Below are 20522 nucleotides of genomic sequence, written 5' to 3'. Positions count from 1 at the left end.
CTGAAATGGCCCAAAGTATTACTCACATGCACTCTTTCACAAAGAAAGTAAAATGACAGCAATACAAACTGACCAAAATTAAAAGTCCGTTCCAGGTTGGTTTGTTGTTGTTGTTGTTGTTTTACTTTTAAAACCTATGAGCTCCTACATAATAATCATTCCTTTTAAAGATGTGTTACCAGAAATCAGCCACAGGCAGTTCTGGAGGCTGTTTGGAGAGTCAGGGAGACACTACTTTATTTAGTTCACATTTGTAAGTTATTTTTAAAACCCCTAAGACTACAAACTTTCTTCAAAATGTATTCAAACACTGTGATTCCACAGAAGCTGGTATCCAAAACATACTGTAATTATGCTTGCATTTTCAACTGGTTCTTTCTCAAATGCACCCAGATCCTAGGAGCTCAGCACAATTATGCACACGTTCAAAACAGTCTGCCCTAAGCTGCAACTAACTGACTTCCAAAAGGACCTTGAATTACACTGATTCTGACTCTGGAACTGTGTTACTCTGAAAGACATCTTCACCGAGGCCAGCTTCTGATCTCTGTTCTTGTCTGGGATAGTTCCTCCAATAAGCACTACAGCACTGAAGGACACACAAGATAGTAACTTCACGTTAGTAGTGAAAGACATATGCTAACTTATGCCTAACTTAAAGCTACCTGAAGTATACTCATTTAAAGTTCTCATTTACACAGTGATCTTTTGAATCGTATTTAACTTACGAGAGAGCATGCATGAAAGTCAAGTAAAGATGTGTCCATTCACATCTCATGAGGCTTATACCAAGACACAAGAGATGATTACTTCTCTTGCAGGTTTTATCAGTCTAGATTATACTCTACATAGCTGAAAAGGTCAGACGGATTTGAACTTGTATGTATTTTATCTTATTAGAGGGAATGAAAAATTGTTTGGTCTTTAGGCATGATTCAACTGAAATGCATAATCTGCTATACTGATGTCGCAAATGAAAGTACTGACACGGTAATGATTTAGTAACTTGGACCCTATAAACTGCGACCACCAGAGAGACCCTTTGAGCTCTTCTGAATAGCAGTGGGCCTGTGACCAGCATCTCCCCTGAGTTGGGACGCCTCTCAGGTACCAAAACCCTTAAGGTATCGTCTGCTCCAGACGGAAGGCCAGGGTGAATTCCACCCGCTTGAGTCTCAATTATCGCCCATTGAGGAATGCCAAGGCATTGTGAGTATTTGCTCTAAACTCGAGAGGGAAATTTTCTTTGAGCTAGCTTCTAGTTCACCTGGTCATTGGCTGGGTGTGTTTGTCCCTTTTGTGTTCATTTTACTGAATTCAGTTACCTTTGTTTCTGTATGTATATGTCTGGTTTGTGTATGCGCATGTATATATATGTATAAATTAAGATATCGTTAAGTAAGTTAGAGTGAATCTTGACATTTTAGAATCTGAATAAGTCACTTTTCTTTCTGAGTTATTTTGTATTGACAAATTGTTGTTAGTTATTAATAAATCTAGATTATTTTTACTAAATCATTACCGTGTCAATACTTTCATCCGCGACAACTGAACGGACTATTTGAGAGAACTTGTCAAAGTTGAAAATACATTGCTAGTTCACTACAAAATTGAAATTACCAGGCACATATGATACGTTGCAGAAAGATAGTTACCCTGTTTATTGCACTATCACTTACTGTACACTTAAATGCAGCAATGGAGGAAATACAGAGTGAATACATTCCTAGCTCAGTAATAAGTCTCAATTCACAAATGGCTTATACAGGCAGCTGCAGAAACATCTACTAGGGGAGGCTAGCCTGAAAACACTTACTAACATGCCACGAAGTGATGAATTCTAACATGAATATACAGTGTTTCTACAACTTCATGCGTTGGATTTTAACTAATTCCTTTACACTGTAGCAAAGTAACATTTTTGCATTTTGTATGGCCTACAAACTTAAGAAAAACATTTTAATTCATCACACTTACCCTTGGTGGCCCAATAATCATTCCTGTCCATCTGGTGAGTGTCATATCTTCATCATCTTCAAGGCCCCAGCTTACTGTACCATCACCCACTCCTTTCTGCCCTTCTTCAAGTTCTTCCAACAAGCGAAAATTACGAGGTACCTTAACTAGAGAAAAGGGAAGAATGTAATTAATACTGCTCATATTAAGGAAAAGGTAAAGAACTTCATTGCTTTTCTATGTTACGCACTAGCAACTGTTGAATATACTTTCAAAGCCAAACAAATATTTCCTGCATGAATTTATTTAGCACTCAAATTGTTCTGAAGCAACTAACCACTTTACTGGAAGCTAGGTACTACCAAGTGGTAGCAATACAAACTATAAAAGAGGAAATAAGAGAGCTCTCTTTAGTTTGTGATGGCCTAATTCAGATTCTCTCTCTCAAGCACAGTAATGTTCAGAGCCAGTACATTTCAAAAATCAATTCACTGTCTGTCAAGTTCTACTCAACTAGAATCCACATAAAACAGATATGGCAAATTCCTTCCAAAAGAAAGAATGCAACACTTAACACAAATGATCTTAATAAATGTAAACTGTAAAAGACTGAAATATTTTCACTTGATTTCAATTTAAAAAAAAAACAACTAAACACTGATATCTGAAAACAAATTAAAAATCAAGGGTTTTTTTTTAATCTAGTGATTATTATTCCCACTTAACACAAAAACAAAAAAAGCACAGCAACACTGATTAAGTTGTTAGAGAGAGATAATGACATATTCACAACAGAATATGAAGTTGTACTGCCTCTAAAGTGAGCCAAGTAATGTTCACTTACTGAACTATAATTACTGGATTTTGATTATTATACACGGAAACAGACAGATTGATAGGTATTAAACAGGTGGATGCTTAACTGTTTTACATCACAGAAGTTACAATGATATTTCAGAACCGATGTAGGGAACAAAGCTAATTATCACTTGTGCATGCAATCATGGCATGCTTTTATTTTCAAATAAAATATGCACAATGATATAGTAGCAATATTACAATAAAATTTAAATTTTCTTACAGCTGCTTACAGCTATATGTTTTTTTCTTACAGCTACTTACAGACATAGTGTTTTCCATTATTTTTACTAGAGATCTTTTCTTGTACTGGAAGTATCCAGGCACTCTATAAAATGAAACGCTATGACTGGGTACATACAAAGTTGTTAGCAAGGAATACATGCTATGCAAATTTGAAAAAGATGGGGGTCAGAGAAAACGGTTTTTCATATCAGTTATTTAGTCACTGGGATTTCAGGTCTTACGTTACCCTACCCTGTATTCCAAGCCATCTCTATGCAGAAAATTAAGACTAATAGTATAAAATATGATTATTTAGTCAATACGTATGCATATGGACCACTATAAATAAACATATCCTTCAGCAACTATTCAAATATCTTATCTTGCATAACTAGGGTTCCTCTTAAACTGTACTTAAAACAATTTTTTTTCTTTTTAAATAACACGGACTAGGGAGAGGCTCCTAAAAATTGCAGAAATTACCATCTCCAAATTCTCCAAATTTGTGGGGAAAAGCATTAAGAATACAGTATCAGGACAGTGCAAGGAAATTAAATCATTCATGTATGGCCTCACCTTCCTTCCTGCTTTGGTATTGTCACTCAGCCCATAATGAGCTACTTCAGCTTGATAACTGAGCAGGAAATTATACATTTTGGTTAGTCTCCTGGCAGCTTAACAAACCAGCCCAACTCTGACAAGTACTAGCATGAAATGGCAGCCATTGCAGCAAAAACTCAGATAACCTAAATGCAAAAATATGTTTTAATTGAGTTACACTACTTTGGAAGCTTAATTTCACAGATAAGAGCTCACATACGATTACCTGAAAGTATTAGCATAGCAAATCAAGGAGCAGGTAATTTCTCAATACTTTAGCATAGATCCTTTTAAAAAGCTTAATTGAAATTCATTTGCCTGTTCTTCTGGTCCTATCCTGACTTGTTATTAACCCTAGAACTGTACATTTACTTATCTAATTCAGACTAGAGGTGAGAACTGACAATCATGCTTCTATCACATTATAGAGCGTAAGTTTTTACTTCTGTGCCAGATTCATACATGCTCTGGAAAGGAGTCTATCAATAAAAAGCTAATACTAATATTAAAAAAAAAAAAATTAAACCAGCAGGATAAACTTCTACTACACTTCTTGTTTTGCATTACATGACTGAACATCTTCTAATTGGTAGGGGAGGCCTTGAGCAAAAAAAAACAAACACAAACAACCCCCACCGCCAAAACCCATGTATTGTAGCATCCAATTGCTATCTTAAACTTCTCCAATAGCTTGGAGAATCCACCATTTCTCAGAATTCTTGCTCTGACTGCACAGCTCCTGATTTATAGTCTACCTCTTTAAAAAGCACATAAAGGACAGAAATAAAACCTGTTTGCTACTGATCACCTGCCATCATCTTTCACTGCAGCTGAGATGACCGAACTGTTCATTGCCAGAAGAAGTACCATGCCTTCTCCCAAAACTGTTGTTCTTGCACTAATCAGGCTCCTCTATTAGCCAAACTGGCACATTAATTTTGCAAAAAGCTGTTTTTTCCTTTAGGCAAAAATCAAATCCAACCAGTTATTCAACTGAACTGACTGAGGAAGAAAGATCGACAAATGCCAGAACTGACTGCTGTGTCTTTCAGTGTCTTTCTTTGTAAAACCGTGGGTGTGGGGAAGAGGGAGCTTTTTGTGGCAAAAAGCCATTGGACTGGCTCAGTTGTATCATAAAATTGTACTCAACACACAAAACTGTAGGAGATGACAGTTACTACAAAATAACAACCCCTTATGACTAACTGTCCTGTGTTCATCACAGTTTTTCCACTACGTCTTCCACTACGTCTGTGCTCACTAGTTCCCTTAAATGCCCAAGGGGAGTAGTGAAGGACTTGGAAAACCTCCAGAACATCTCCAAAAATTAATTTAGATCTGCTATGAAGAAGAGACAAAAACATCTGACAGAAAGTGTCAGGCTCCCCACACTAACATTCCTATCAGTGATAGAACTAGGTAGCAAAACACTGCTCTGAAGTGAAAAACGAGTCAAAACACCTAATTTAAAAAAATAGAAATTAAAAACTAAACAAACAAGCAAAAAAACCTACACCATACCACCCTACTGAGATTCCAACCTATGAAAAAACTCCCAGGAAAAAGATATGTTATTTTCAACTAAAACTGAATAAATTCAATTTTGTATGTTAGAATGTATCAACTCTTTGATACATTCAAACAGGTTCCCTTTCAGAAACTTACACAGTTCTACTGTGTAGGAGTAGGGGTTCACCAAAAATGATTGTATAAATTAAGATAAAACCACTATTTCATAAGAGCACTTCCATATTTAAGGTACTTAGCTCACTTAAATAAAGGACTATAATATGTTTGCCTAAGAGTTTATAGGAAAATATCTTTCTTTTTACACAATTCTATATTTAAAATTTGGGCAACAACCTCTCCCACCCTATTACCAAAGAGATACCCTGATTTGTCCATGGACATCACAGGGACAGAGCAACAAGCTGTGCACATCTTAATTATGAATGTCTGCTAGAGCTTTCCACCACAAGGGATTATCAGGCCACTATTTCCTAGCTTGCAAAAAAAACCCAAACAAACAAACAAAAAACCCCAACCAAAACAACCAACCCAAAACCCAATCAAACTCCAAAACCCCGCTAATCTGCTTCTATGTCCCTGGCACACATGATTAATGTTTCATCCTCAATACTTCAAACTTCAATTGAAGTCACTATTGAATGTTTTGTTAGAAAACCATTGTTCATGGATTTCTGACAAGTGGCACGGAAATTAAATTTAAAAATTAACACAGTGGGTAAGAAAGCCTCAACCCTTAGTTTAGAATTGCAGTCTTAGAATCTACCAGCAAAATGAACTGGAATTAAATGCTAATGCTGTCCTGAGCCTCCACTCATGCACTTGTGCACAGTACTGCACTCTACATGTTTGCATTGGTCATTCTATAACCTTTACCACGATACAAATCTACCTATCTTGAAGAACAAACTATGTGTACAAGACTGCACCTTCTTTCCAGTAAGCAAGATCAGGTAATGACTGTCTGGGTCTTTTGGAAACTAGGTTTGCTCCTAGCACAAAGTAAAAAATTCTATTTCATGTATTCCAGAGGGCACAACTGAAACTATATGCTAACAGCACATACACAATTTACAGTTTTGTCTCTAATCCAGACAACACAATTCATCAAATAATTGCTAAAAACTCTGAAATATTCCTTAATGGAATCTGAATGAGTATTTCGTTTACAGAATTTGGACAATGAAGCAACAACCTTCTGTTCTAGTTTGCAGCTCATCAGCAATAGGAAGTTACAGAAACCACTCCCATTTTTCAGCTACCTCCCAGACCGCAGGTGTACCTTCTGGAACAAGTAGTGGCAACTGATGAGAGAAATGCATCTAGCCTTTCACCACCATGCCAAATACTGTTCTTCCCAATCCCACTTGCTGATGGGACCACTAACTGGCTTGAGACAAGTGCAGACAGGTTGTTTTTACTCCCTCTAACAGGTATCCCTCAGCTAAAACCTCTCCCTTCCAAGTGAAGGGGATTAAAGCAGTCATGAGATTTTATCACTGGCAGAGCTGGAGCAGTGGTAAACTCCACTCAGTAGGCTGTGATTAGGTACAGCAATGCACCATGCACAGCTATTTGGAATGATGGACTAAGGCTCTCTGTGAAAATATAGCTGGATTCATCAAGATTTTAAAACAAAACAAAAAAACAAAACAAAGCAACCAGCCCTCCAACCTCTTTGCAGCTGATCTGCAAAGCTTACCTCACAATGGATTTTACCGACAAATAACTCTTGATCCCCCAAATCAGTACACAGGAACTGTCAAACACTATTTACCAAGTCTTCACATAGCTGAAGTAAACATATTTAACTTAAACAAACACCACCCACTCATGCTTAAATACACCAACACTTTTTAATTTGTAAATTTAGTCATGAAACTGAACTACAGAAACTGGTAACTATTAGAAATCTGTGAAATTAACAGCAAATTTAATACCTTTGAACAAAGATAAAAGAATAAAAGCAGAATCAGTAAATAAAGACTTAAATTAAGTAGGAGGGTCTACTGTCATACATATGGAGCTACTTCAGACATCACATTCTAAACCATCAAATTAATAGAAGCAAGAAGTACTATCCCACAGGACAAGTAAGAAAATAAGTTACAGCTATGTTTTTACTCAGAATCTGCGCAAACTGAAAAAATATCTGCAAAAAGGAGGAATCTTCAGTATTCTTTAGTAGTACATCTTTCACTGCAGCAGTAAAGGAGAATTGTCTGGATGGGCCTGCTCTTGCTAGTTTGTCAAGACACAGTTCCACAGTTGGTAATGCCAGATCACCCACTAGCACAGAGATTTAATCAGCATCAAGACAGAACACACAACTGCACTCTGTCAAATCTGATGGAGCACACCAGCTACACTAAATCACATCTTTAAACAATTCAAATGGACAGTCCTTCAAACACAGTTGAAAGACCAAGCTCCCTGCACATCAAATGATTCTTTGCCATTTAACAGGCAAGAGTGGGATAACCTATGCTTTATTCTTCTCCCTGTCACTGATAAAGGGGAACCGTAATGCTAATTTTTCATAGATTGGCCTAAAGTGTGAGGTTCCCTGTTATATCCAAACTATTTTTTATAATAAATTTCTATTACAATATCCATACCAGCATTCAGTTTCTCTTAAAATCATACTTAGCACTTGGCTTCATCACTCCTGGAAGTTACCAGGAGCATTTTACCACCAGAGTTATACCAGCACACTCCATACTGACAGCACATTCACCAGCACAGCTATAAAACCAAATCTCAATATGTACCCAAACCCAAGTTATATCAGTAAATTATATATTAACACAGCTAGAATACTGCCAGGGATTGTATTCTTCCTGATTGAGATAGCTGTGTCAGGAAAAGTCTGTAACATAAACAATTTTGAATGTATGAGTTCTCTTTTGCCCACTGACTTCCAGCTAACAGAAACTGAAAAAAAATATGTATAGCTTGGTAATAAAAACTCTCAAACCCCATTTAACAGCTTCAGGCTAGCAGAAAAATAAGGGTTTTTTTAATGACAGGGAAGAAGGGAGGATTGTCAGCCTTGCAAATTCTAAGCCATAACACAATTTCTCCTGGGGCAGGGAGGGGAAGAAATAAAAAATTCCAAAGAGAAACACGCAGAAAATAACAGGTTCCTTTCAGCCTGAACAATTCAGAAGTCATCTTGCTCTAGACAAAATAAAGCAAGAAACTGAAATACTGTACTAAGAACAACTCACCACACACCCGCAAAAAGAACATAAAGCAAGCAATGCCTTAAACAGGCTCTGAAATGTGCAATACACAACAGAGAGGGAAGAGGGCTAGGGCATGAGAAATGGTAACATTATATTCTGCCTGAAAAATTATTCCCAGGGAATTAAATTTTTGGAAGATACTCTTGGCTGGAACACTATTTTTTAAAAAATTATCTATGTTTTTGTTTGCCAACCCTACGCACATCACATACTCTTTTGCCTAGTAAAATACTCTGCAAATATACACCAAAAAAAGGTTGACTATCAAGAACCTACTATCAAAAAGTATTACCAGGCTCATTGTAATTACATTGTAATTATCTGAGGTTGATCACAGTAACATGGCTCCAAAACCCGAAATTACTTCTAGTAACTTGTTTATTAACAGAGCTGGATATGGCAAATTTGTCTACAAAACAACTCCTTTGCTACCATTAGTAGTGGAATGCAGCAATTAAATAGTGAACTTTGTTGTTTTAAATCAAGAATGTAATTACACACATAGTAAAAGCACTGTTTCCAATAACCAAGAAAACAACATGATTCTTGTTCAATGCAAATAAACATTTTCAGTAAAAAGCAACAGATTTTTTCCAGTAGCTACAAAGCATCCAATTGCTGCTGCAGAACTCAATCTGTGAATCAACCCAACAATGTGCTACCAAACACACAGTGAGCCTGCACCGAGAAAACTGTACTTTCATTAAATGAGTTTGATACATCTTAATATTTCTGTTAGCAGTTGAAACTTCTGCTTTCTTCGAATTACAGGTACATCCCAATTCTCTGAACTGCTTACCAATCAAGTCTCGATGTACTTCAATAAAATTAAAATGCATAATTTTGTATATCCATAGTATTTATAAAGCTACGTTTACTATATTTTGTTTTTCTCTACTTTTTCTTCAGCAAGTATGTCCCAAAGCAATGAAATTCAGGCAACAGAACATGCTGCATTAACAATTTTGAGTTTAAATTGGGAAAATAATACGCTACCTTAAATGGTGAAATGATGGTATTTAGCAGTAATATGTGGCCCATACATACCGGTCAGGATGGTAAGGCACTAAGCAGTTCTAGCGTGTATGGATGAAACATCCATGTAATGCAAGTATATCTTTCACAGGAAAATTCCAATTATCACTGATTTTGTCACATAAACCCAAATAGATGTGTTTTTATCAGTGATAAGAGAATACAGAAGGACTTTATTAAAGCCAGCCAGTACAGACAGATGACATAAAAAGGCAAGACATAACAGAGACCCCAAAGCACTGTAATTCCAAAATTAACCATGGGCTACCCCTCAAAACCCAACAGTGATCTTGAATGTCATCTCCTCCATCTTGCTAGTGTCTAAAGTACACTTTGTGTCAGATCAACTGAACAGTGTCTTGTCATTACCATCTGCAACTGATCAACTGAACAGTGTCTTGTCATTACCATCTGCAACTGGCTAAGCTGCAGTTTAGATCTGCAGACTCATGAAGACTAAGTAACTGAGCTTACTCATGGAAAATTTCTAGGAATAGAAGTTCAAGAAGAAAAACAAGTCTGACAATCAGGTAAAAATCTATTTCCATGTTAAAATGAAACAAACCAAGATGACTAACTTCAGGAATTAATAAGAAAAGAGGTGAGTAGTAGGTAAGTTTTCACAGCTCAAGCAAATAGATATACGTCAATGAACATGCACAGAGCAAATGGCCATTTATTCAATGTCTCCAGTGTTTATCACAATTTAGAGCCAGTTTTGCCATGATACAAGAAAAAAAGAACTTGTCTGTACTCAGAGCTGGTAAGTTGTGCCAGGGAAAGTTCAGACTAGATATTAGGAAGCATTTCTTTCCAGAACGGGTTGTTAGGTGTTGGAACGGGCTGCCCAGGGAGGTGGTGGAGTCCCCATCCCTGGAGGTGTTCAAGAGTAGGGTCGATTTAGAGCTTAAGGATATGCTGTAGGTGGGAACTGTGCTAGGCGAACGGTTGGACTAGATGATCTCCAGGGTCCTTTCCCACCTAGATGATTCTGTGAACTGAATGGGCTATTCCACCTCTTTGCAGGATTAAAATTTATATATATATATATATATATATATATACACACACATATTTATATAAAACATGATATATCTGGCTATGTAGAAGCAGTGTTAACAGGTTAACTTCTTTTGCCTTTTACAATGTTTAAAACAAAAAAAAAAAAAAGTGAAAGCAAACAGGTTGGAAGACTTCAAGGAGGAGCTGCAATTCTAGGAGCTGCATTGAAGTTAAAGCATGCATTTCACCAGCTTTCGGTTTTCATTTCTTTCTTATGAAGATATGTCACTTGCTGAGAAACACTGCCCAGCAGGATTCAAGAAACTGCAGTATGAAAGCTATAAACATTCATCTTAGTTTTAACCAAAAGGTAGGTTTTAACTAAAACAATATTCCTTTTCAGAATTACACTGGTGATAATTTCTATTTATTTCACTTAAGTGAAATCTTACATTTGTTGGTATCTTAACAGACACAGCTGAGAACTAAAGTTAGGCTGCATTAAAAGAACTTCCATAGGAATTCCCTTTATATTAGACTCTAGCCACTGCCATAAACATTCTATATATAGCTTACACTAAGAAGGCAGCTAATGAGAAACTATGTTAATACAGCAGAAGCCTCAGTCTTTTATTGCAACCCAGCATACACATTTTGGCTGACAGGAAAAGGTCTGGAGGTTTGTAGGGGTATTTATATCTGTAGGGTAGGGCATAAACACTAGCATTTAAAAAAACAGTAATTTCATTGAAGGCAGAACACATTTACATAAGATTTTCCCCCCTTACTTTCAATTTCATTATGCATATTCAGAACATTAGGACACCATCACTTATCTACTAGAAATAATAATTGAAAATTATAAATTTTAAACATAATTATATTTGCATGTTGACCTGTTTCTTCAGTAGTAGTTCTAGTTGCACCGTGTTAAAATTTTCATTTCATACTTATGCTGCTCCACATCGTGCTGCCAAATACAGTACAACAGGTCTTCAGAGGAAAACAGAACTTACTTCCACATTTAGAGGCAGGCAGATTACTAACCTGGAAAGGCTATAAGCATAAGTATGGTCCCCTACCTGTCAGCTCCCACTTTCAAGGCCAAGCCCACCTCAGAAGCATTCGGTGCTATCCAATTCTCTCTTTTACCTTTTTATATACCTCTTAGCAGCTGCATGCACAAAATAGAAAACGTAGTATATAGCAATGGACAGCTTCACAGGGAAGGAGAGGTGGTAATATCAGTTTGCTTTACAAGGCTCCAGCTTACATTTAATTTTTTTAAAAGTGTATTTAAACACCAGAAAATCATAATAAATCTTTCAATATATGAAGAATATTAAAGTTTATTAAGTTTATTTAATTTGGTTAGTGGGAAGAAATTAATTTCTATAGATCTGGGATGTCATAAACACAACCTGACTTACAAACACATCTTAAAATGGCTTAAACCACAAATCTTGATGCTGGAGTAACAGATTCCAGCATATCAAAACTGCAAAAGCAACATCAGTTTATTCGATGTGTTTCAGTTGGTTTCACAGTAAGAACAAAGAGACCTCAAACTTGACTTCTCCAGCAGAGTGAGCATTCCAAATGTATAACTTTGTAGGAAAAAGTCTGTGCTATTTTAGGTTTTATTAATTATGGTTTAAAGCATGAGAAATTACTAGCAGAACAAATAGCTCCATTATCAAGGCATCTTCACCTAAGTCCTCCTTTCTTTTCTCTTACCCTGCCTCTCAAAGTGAGCTAACTCTCCTAGTAATTTTGTGTTCTACCAATCCTGTTCCATAATTCATCAGATTATTTACTGAAGGCAGCCATGTGGACAGGGCTCTTCCTGTGATGGTCAACGTCCTCCAGGAAAATACTGTATCAGTTTAGGTTTTATTCACTTCTAACCACGCTCAGTCAATCCTCTTTCCCCTCCTCCCCTGCTCTCCACTGTCACTCTTCCCCTTACCTTTCTCGGAGGAGCAGCAGAGGGAGATGCGGCTGCTATTAACTACCTGATTCATCAGAGCTGCTCCACTCTGACCAGCATCCATGCAGAAGCTATTTCTCACAAATCCCAGCAGGTTTTTCCCGTTCTGCACCACCTCTCCTGACCAAGGCTTATGCCTCACTGAAAACCTCCATTCCTCACCCCCTGAAGTTCAACTTCCAAATGCCTTCTTCACTCTCCTGATTTTTCACATAGCAACAGTACCCTAAACATCCTAAAGTTGTACGTGGTACAACAGTAAAGAAATGTAAGAGCTGTCGTATGTGAGCAGTGAGCTGAAGCACACGGAGCTCTTTAAGACTGGGTATGTGCACACACAGAATATAGTCCTGATCCAAGAGAAACTCCAGCTGGACTAAACTTTGTTAGCAAGGATGCAACAACAGTTACAGTTTGTTTCACACCGTATTTGCATTTTCATGCAAATCCCGTTATCTTGAGTACAGTTGCTGGCATGGAATTACTAATGGTTCTCATGTAAATTGCACTAATGAAGAAGCTTGAAGCTTCCTCCACTACAGATATAAACCTGAGACTCAAAACAGTGAGGGCATAAGCAAGCTCATAGGGGGAAAAAAAAAAAAAAAATCTTGCAAAGCATCCACACAAGATGTAAGCAATTAAAATACCTCATCCAAAAAGCCCCAAATAAAATAGTTATCACACCAATAGAAAATTACAAAAAACCTAGATTGCAGTCCCAAAAGAAAACTGGTATAAATTGCTTAAAAATAATTTTACAGATCTGCACCAATATTAATGGCATAAATTCATCAATCTGTTATTATATCTAAGTGCAAGGTTTTTTTGTTATAAACAAGATCACTGTTAACTCAGGGTTTAGTTACATCGACACCGCATGTCCAGTTGTGCCTAACCATAAGAAAAACCATACAGGAATTAAACAGTTAAGTCACTAAATAGCTCATCAATAGACATCCAAGCTGTTCTGGTGAAGGGTAGAAAGGCAAGCCTGACTACGGTTTATAAAAGTTAACTCTTTATAGTCAACCACTGAATGAAACACAATTGAGATTATTAAACGGTTCAATGGGTACCTTCCCATATGTTTTAATATATGAAATGATACATTATGAAAAATGACACATTGCGATGCTTAGCAAATTGAGATTTTTATTACTATGTCAATTTTGTACAAAACAATGTAAGGCAGGAAGCCAGTAAAGAGGGTTTAGAAAAGATATCCATCACTTCAAAAAACCACCAGCAATATTAATTATGATTTAGTAGTCTAAGGAATCAAGATTTTATCAGAGAAAAAAATCTTTCCAATTTCTCTCCTCTGAAGAAAAAAAAAAACAAAAAAACAAAAAACCAACAAACCAACAAAACAAAGTTGTTAACCCGACTAATAAAAACATAAAGCTACATAAAGGCAAAGAAGGCTAAAGATATAATGGCAGATAGGCTCAATTTTTTAAAGTTTCACTTTAAACTTAAGATCGTGCTGACAGAGAGAAAAAATAATTTCAATTACCCACTTTTTAAGCTATCTTTTAAAGTATGATGACATTAAAAAAAAAAAGTCAGATAAAGGGACAGGAGGAGTGAGAGACTAGAGGAACCCAGCAGAGGCCAGAGTCTCTTGTCATGAAATGGCTTTCACAGGGTCTGCTTTAACAGTAAGAATACAATGTGTGACCCAGATAACAAGAGTAGCATCAAGGATTTAGTTTAGCAAAGCTGTAAAGCTGTCTAAAACGGGTTACAAGTCATTGATTAGCAAACAGTTGTTCTAAGGCTTGCATGAAGGTCCTTTCCAACATGACTCAGCACCCACCCACAGTCCAAAGCATAAAGATCATTTATCTATGTAAAACAAATAGTGTGATCCATTGTTATTCTTTCAGTTATACACATAAGCATACGCTTATGGATATAATCAGCAAAAGTACCAAGTATCACATATTTAGTAACAAGAACCACCATTGAATTACCTTATTACATTATTTGTGTGACAGTCATATTCCAGCCTGCTATTCTCTACATGGTACTCAAAAATTTGAATTATTTAATATTTACATTATCACATATTCTACTTCAGTGAGAAGAAAGCAAGCTTACAATTTCTTCCTTGAAAAAGTTCTGTGACTAAAACTGGACATTTTATTAAGACTATACTGATATCCTGAGTATAGGACACTATTTTTACAAGTATGGGAAAAATGTTTTTGATTTACTCAAGCAAATTGCAAACGCACTTAACTACCCAGTTATGACTATTTAGAAATGCAATGAATGGAGGTGATTTTTTTTCTTCATGTAGGTTAAATATGTCCAATACACCAATTTTTAAAAAAGAGGATACAGAGTCTATCTAGGTGTTAGACGTAATGTTTCTGACAATTATTTTTAATCTAGTTGAAGCTTTTCTTCCTTCTGAAATAAAGGATTAATTTAGAGCTCTGAAATTCTGAGTGCTGAAGGTTCCATTTGTTCCAAAATGCTAACTAGAAATGATTTAGTCATGTACTTAAAGCACCACACATTTTTGAAAAGACTAAAACAGAAGCTCATGTTATTCAGAACCAGTCTGACAGCTTCACAGTCATAAGTTTTTGCACTGATGTACTGATTTTATTCAAAATATTGTTTGAATTATATCTCACTAGCATCTTCCAATTGACAAATGCAAAGAAAAACACTCTTTTGGGCAGGATAGCATATAGCAAAACCCTTCTGAGTGCAGCTTAAATCGAGACTATTTTGAACACTTTCTCCATAGCACCTTCTTGTCTTTCCACAATCTGTGCGGAGGCTCCCACAGGCTAGTTCAGACAGGATGGCAACAAAACCTAAGCGACATGAGTAGCTGAAGCTGATCTAGTACTTTACATAAAATTTTGGTCAGGATGAAGCACAACCTATAGGCTAGGAAAAAACATGTAAGAGCAGGGAGAGAGACGAGGAAGGGTCTGTCGACAAAACAAGGCTGAACAGTTCCGCAGCATGCGAAACTGAAACACTGCCTTTGGAAAAATCTTCCATAAGGCAAAACACAAACACTAACAAATATGTATGCAATTTAACTCCACCAACTACTCATGACACTTGTAAATCTAATTCTCACACATGAGAAGCCTTCTCATCTGTGCTTAGATTTACAGTATGCAGCATCTGCCTCCAACTGCTGAAAGACATACCTTCCTGAAACTGTGTGTTCTATCTTCAACCAGGCTAAAATTTTCCAGGATTGTACAGAATAGTTTAGATAATGGGCTTTAAAGCTATGCCTGATAACATCCTTGGATTTCAAACAAACTCTTAAATATAAGATTACAAGGTAGACCACTTTTTTATCCCAGAAGAAAGGTGTTCAGTCTGTAAGCATACTCTTACACAGCTATTGTTGCAGAAAGACATAAGTTGGGGCTTGTATTCAAAGACAGAGTTGTAAAATACCAGCAACAAAGAAGGAAAACGATACAGACAAAGCTCTGAGAAGAAACAGAGTAACTTGCCTATATATGCTGCGAAGTTGGAAAGAACTGATGGTCTATATATAGTTTAAAAGTCACTTGTAAACTAGATTGTTCTCAACCCAGCTGAAGCACATATAAATTATTTGCGTCTTGCCAAGATGTTTTTAAGCAGGCAGAACAATCACAGTTGCAATTCTTGTGCATAGGACAGGATAGAAAAATGCCCCACACAGAGTGCCTGCTGCCTCACAGAATACAGTATTTTACTTCTTTTGTTTTGCCTGATTACTTGCAGCTTCAAGAATTCTGTGCTTACAGAAATAACATTATAAATGCACAGGACAAACTTAAGAGGACCATAGAATTCTAAACAGCTTTTCAACTGACTTCTTGGACAGGTTCTGGGTAAGTGAACCATGTGATGGAAGCATAATAGAAAAAAGTGGAGAGAGTAATACATTCTTGAAGGTAAAACATACTAGATAAAACCAGACAACTATTTCCTCCACAAGGAAAAAAAGAGGGAGGAAATGGGCATCCAACAGGTCAGAGGACAAGAGAAGCCTACCTGTGCAGTTTAATTCACAAGTTCTCTAGATTCAAAGCTTAAATTATACCATCTCCTATATGGAAAAAAATAGTCTTTAAAACATTACTTCTACATCCCACTTATTCATGTAAGTTCCTTTATTACTCCTCTGAATGGCTCAATATCTAAGAGTCTCCACACAGGGTAGGGTGATCCATCAATCTCTATTCCCTAAGCACAGGACAGACAGATTATCAACTCGACTTGGAATGGAGAAGACTTGCAAAGGATTTAAGGGAAAGTATTAAAAAACCCCATCTCACATTATGGAATCTTTTTCAATGGAGGATTTTAGCAACAAAAACCCCAATCACTGGGAAAGATACAGTCAGTCCTTGCTTCACAGCTCAGGGGGTTAGACTGAATGCACTCAAGACCACTTTCAGCCCTTCATTTTTAATATCAGATTCCTTACAGCTGCCATCATGCACACTTAGAACTGCTTTCACCACCACTAACTGTTTCCAAATAGAAATAAAATCCAAAGTTAAGAGAACAAGGCACTGACATTGAGCATTGTGCCACTTCCATTCAAAGGATCAGTCGTATATAAATTCAAAGGGAAATATATTTTTGCATGGGCAACATAAGTCACACAAAGAAGATTCATCCTTAAAGATCAGAATATCTGGAAATGAGAAGTAGGGATTTTACTAAAAAAAAAAACCAAACATGAAAACTTGTTTGGGATCTAGCTGTGCTCCTTCAAAGACATAAAGCACACTTTCAAAAAAGGTTGCTTGCAACTACATACTAGAAGTAAATCCGGAATCTCACATATAATTGCTGACTGTAGATCAGTCGATTTTTTTCCCCCTGAGTGCACAGTTTCAGCAAATACAGGGGAGTTTTCATTAACCCAGCCCTATTCACCCTCCCCCAAGCTACTGAAGCCCTCCGTTGAGGAGGAAGGAGACAAAAGCTTTAGCAGCCCATAGTTAGAGCACAGTATTAGACAACGCTGCCTTAATTCTCATCTTTTCACACACAAATTCTAACCACTTAATGATATGATCACTGCTTTTAGGAAACATTCACATTTTAGTTAAATGTACCTATACCCTATATACATAAAGTAATTTTAAGTTAAACCCAAATTATGGAAATGCAAACATTGACTCATGAATTAACTCCTTTTAATGATGTTCTTGATCTGTTTCTTTTTCTCTAGTTACACAAGAGATTTTAAATAGCATGCTGTGGTAAATTATTTCTTTTAACCTGAAACTATTTTTAAATTACATCTTCTGCTCTGTATTTTCAAAGACATTAACAGAACAAATCTCCAGCTGATGAGTATGAAATTGGCTGATTATATCAACAGCTGTTCTCTTCTTTATAAAACTGACTTGTTTTTCCCCAGACCTCCAGCAGTACCCACACAACCTAGGTCCAGATTCAAGTGGAAGGAGTTGCAATATTGTAAGATCAATTAAACTGCAGCTTACAAATATCCATTTCTATGAAACGCAATATCTACATGTAAAATTAGTCAATACAGGTGATTTTAAATAGCAGATACTTATTTGACAATAATATAACACTGACATAAACAGTTTCTTTAGCACACATCAAAGAGCAACTAAATTATCTGTTGTTTAAAGGCATGTCATTTTTTACCTAACTGTTTAAAGAACTAATGAGCCCAGGAAAGGAATTTCTGGGATAAAACTAAGACACTTGACCTAGTACAAGTTTTGCTGTTGACTTCCTTGGGGCTAGAATTTCATTCCTGGACTTCATGCAACCAAAATATTCATTTTTTTCTGAAACAAATAAGGATTAAGTTTAACTTTATAGGAAGAGCAGATTAAATTCACAGAGCTAGGCAGAGTTAAATCTTACATCTATAGCAAATCATTCCCTTCCCTCCTCCACAGATGAGGATAACACAACTTCCTGGCAACGGCAGTTCTTCTGTGTGAAGTCCTAAAAATCTAAATTTCTCTGTACTATGTGGAAACAACAAAACAAACACCCCTTCCCACCCACCCCCAAAATCTAGGCATATACCAATAAAAAGACAACAGTATTTTCTCCACAGAAGTAAGTATTTTCCTTTAGAAGCCCTGACTAATTTTCCCAGCAGTTCTGTTGATGATTCGGTCTGCTTGCTTCATTTTACTAAAACAATTTCATTTCTTGAACAGTGCATACATGCAGTACTAGCACTCTACATTGTTTGGAGAAGATACATGTATAAATAGTTTTCTACACCTCCCACTTTTCTTGAACTTTTTGTGTGGCTATATTTCCAAGATAAAAACAATCACACTGAGTAAGCGTACAGTTTCTAAAATATCACATGTAAGAGTGAAGAGCATTTATAGCAATAAAACTAAGAAAGTTTAGTCAAAAAGTATTTCTTCTTATAGAATTAAATGTTCTGTAGGAAGAAAATAGCTTTTTTTACTACACAGATTTTTAGTAACTGATATTCTACACTAGCCAGACTGAATGGACTGTGATGGCAAATGTCAATATTCAATACACATGACCGAAATCAACTTTACTTCCTGCGCATTACAGGAAATGCCAGGCCAAGACCCAGACATAAGCTGAAGTCCCTGGGAATTGCTGCATAATAAAACTAATCATAAAATCCTGTTAAACTTAGACACCAGGAAGTAAATAAATTTTAACAAAATAAAATGGAGTAATCCTCAGCTGAGTAAACATGTTTCCCTAATATATCCATTCCAGCTCAGTTTATCATAGGTAATAATTTGTCTTTTTGGTCTGCTCTTTCAGAGTTGCAAGAGCTGCTCTATGCCCCAATTTGTTGTAACCTCACCAAATTCCACTCTGTAAATCCCACATCCCCAAAGTCACATTACTAAGTGGAGAGGACTCTCCTACCCCAAAAACCTGCCCAAGTTCTCCTCACAGAATCAACAGTAAGGTACCAGTTTCAATACACATAAGTTTCTTCTGATTCTTTATACTCTCAATCCCTCAATGATGCAGTTGATCTGGAGCAGAAATAAACTAGTTGCCAACATTCACTCTAGACTAACCATTCATTCCTCTGTCCTGAGCCCTGTCAATCCCAATTATAAAGTCTCAAGGGCAAGAGAAGTGGAAATGAGGCCCTTAAGACTTCAGTTTTTCATACTGGGGAACAGTCTTTTTACATTTCAAGCCTCTCATGAAATGAAACTGAGACAGCATAATTGTGCTGCTTCAACTTCTGCATTTAGCACTTGAAGCAATATTCTTGTCCCTTTCTCTGCCACCACCTTTCACAATACTCTGCCACACAAAGGCTCAACACATGCTATACTGGTTACTGATACAGGATTCCTCGGATGACTTGCAGCTCTCTGCCCTTCCATTTACGTATAAGAGAGACTCTTTGGCTCCAATGGCTGTCTAGTGAGAGAGCAAGATGCTTTGCTCTTCTTCCTCACTACGCTGTAGTCACCACCAAACTGGAGTACCCGTACCCCAAAACACAACCCAGGCCTGTCCCCATTTCCCCTCCATGAAGAGGAGAAAGAATCAACCCTTTATTTTAAATACTACTACACTTCTATACTCACCTGATAGTACACTGGTACTAATCTTTAGTACAAATATTTTACCAGGCTAGCGATATCTCCCTTCCCTGTACGCACACGCATCTATCCATTACTATTCCTCAGCAGGTAAAGTCTTCTCCAGCACCCCACTGCGCTCATTTCAGAAAACAGAGCCCTTTCTCCCCTCCTTCGCCCCTTAGGCCAGGCTCCCACAGGGGTGTCGCTGCCCTGCAGACAGAGAGGATCGTGCCTGGAGCACAACCCGGCCCGGCGCCCCTGTCGCTCCCCTTATCCCCCTGTCAGAAGGTAACTCCTCCCCACTCCGGCCGCTCCCGGCAGAGGCAGCTCGCCCCCCACCCCGAGGAAGGAGACCCCTCCGGCCCTTACGGGGCCGCCTCCCGAGCCCGACCCCAACGCCCCGCTTCCCCGCAACAGCCCCAGGCCCAGCGAGACCCCCCCTCACAGACCTGTGGATCCAGCCATCTTGTCCAAACCCCCCCCCACCCT

At 37.3% G+C, this 20522-nt stretch overlaps 1 protein-coding gene across 2 annotated transcripts in view; it reads right to left on the bottom strand.

Moving 5' to 3' along the window:
* UBE2V2 (ubiquitin conjugating enzyme E2 V2) overlaps positions 1 to 20515 on the bottom strand; it is a 32251-nt gene extending 11736 nt beyond the window's left edge. For both annotated transcript variants that reach the window (XM_026842135.1, XM_026842136.1), the window contains exons 1-2: positions 20483 to 20515; positions 1978 to 2123 (exon numbers count right to left, since the gene is read on the bottom strand). In XM_026842135.1, the coding sequence (XP_026697936.1) occupies positions 1978 to 2123; positions 20483 to 20498 (162 nt within the window). In that variant the 5' untranslated portion in view covers positions 20499 to 20515. The remainder of the gene's footprint in view (positions 1 to 1977; positions 2124 to 20482) is intronic.
* Between the last annotated feature and the right edge of the window lie 7 nt (positions 20516 to 20522).

The sequence above is a fragment of the Athene cunicularia genome (genome assembly GCF_003259725.1).
Source record: "Athene cunicularia isolate RWA chromosome 2 unlocalized genomic scaffold, athCun1 chr2_part1, whole genome shotgun sequence".
NCBI lineage: Eukaryota > Metazoa > Chordata > Aves > Strigiformes > Strigidae > Athene > Athene cunicularia.
This window is presented reverse-complemented; position numbering and strand designations above follow the sequence as displayed.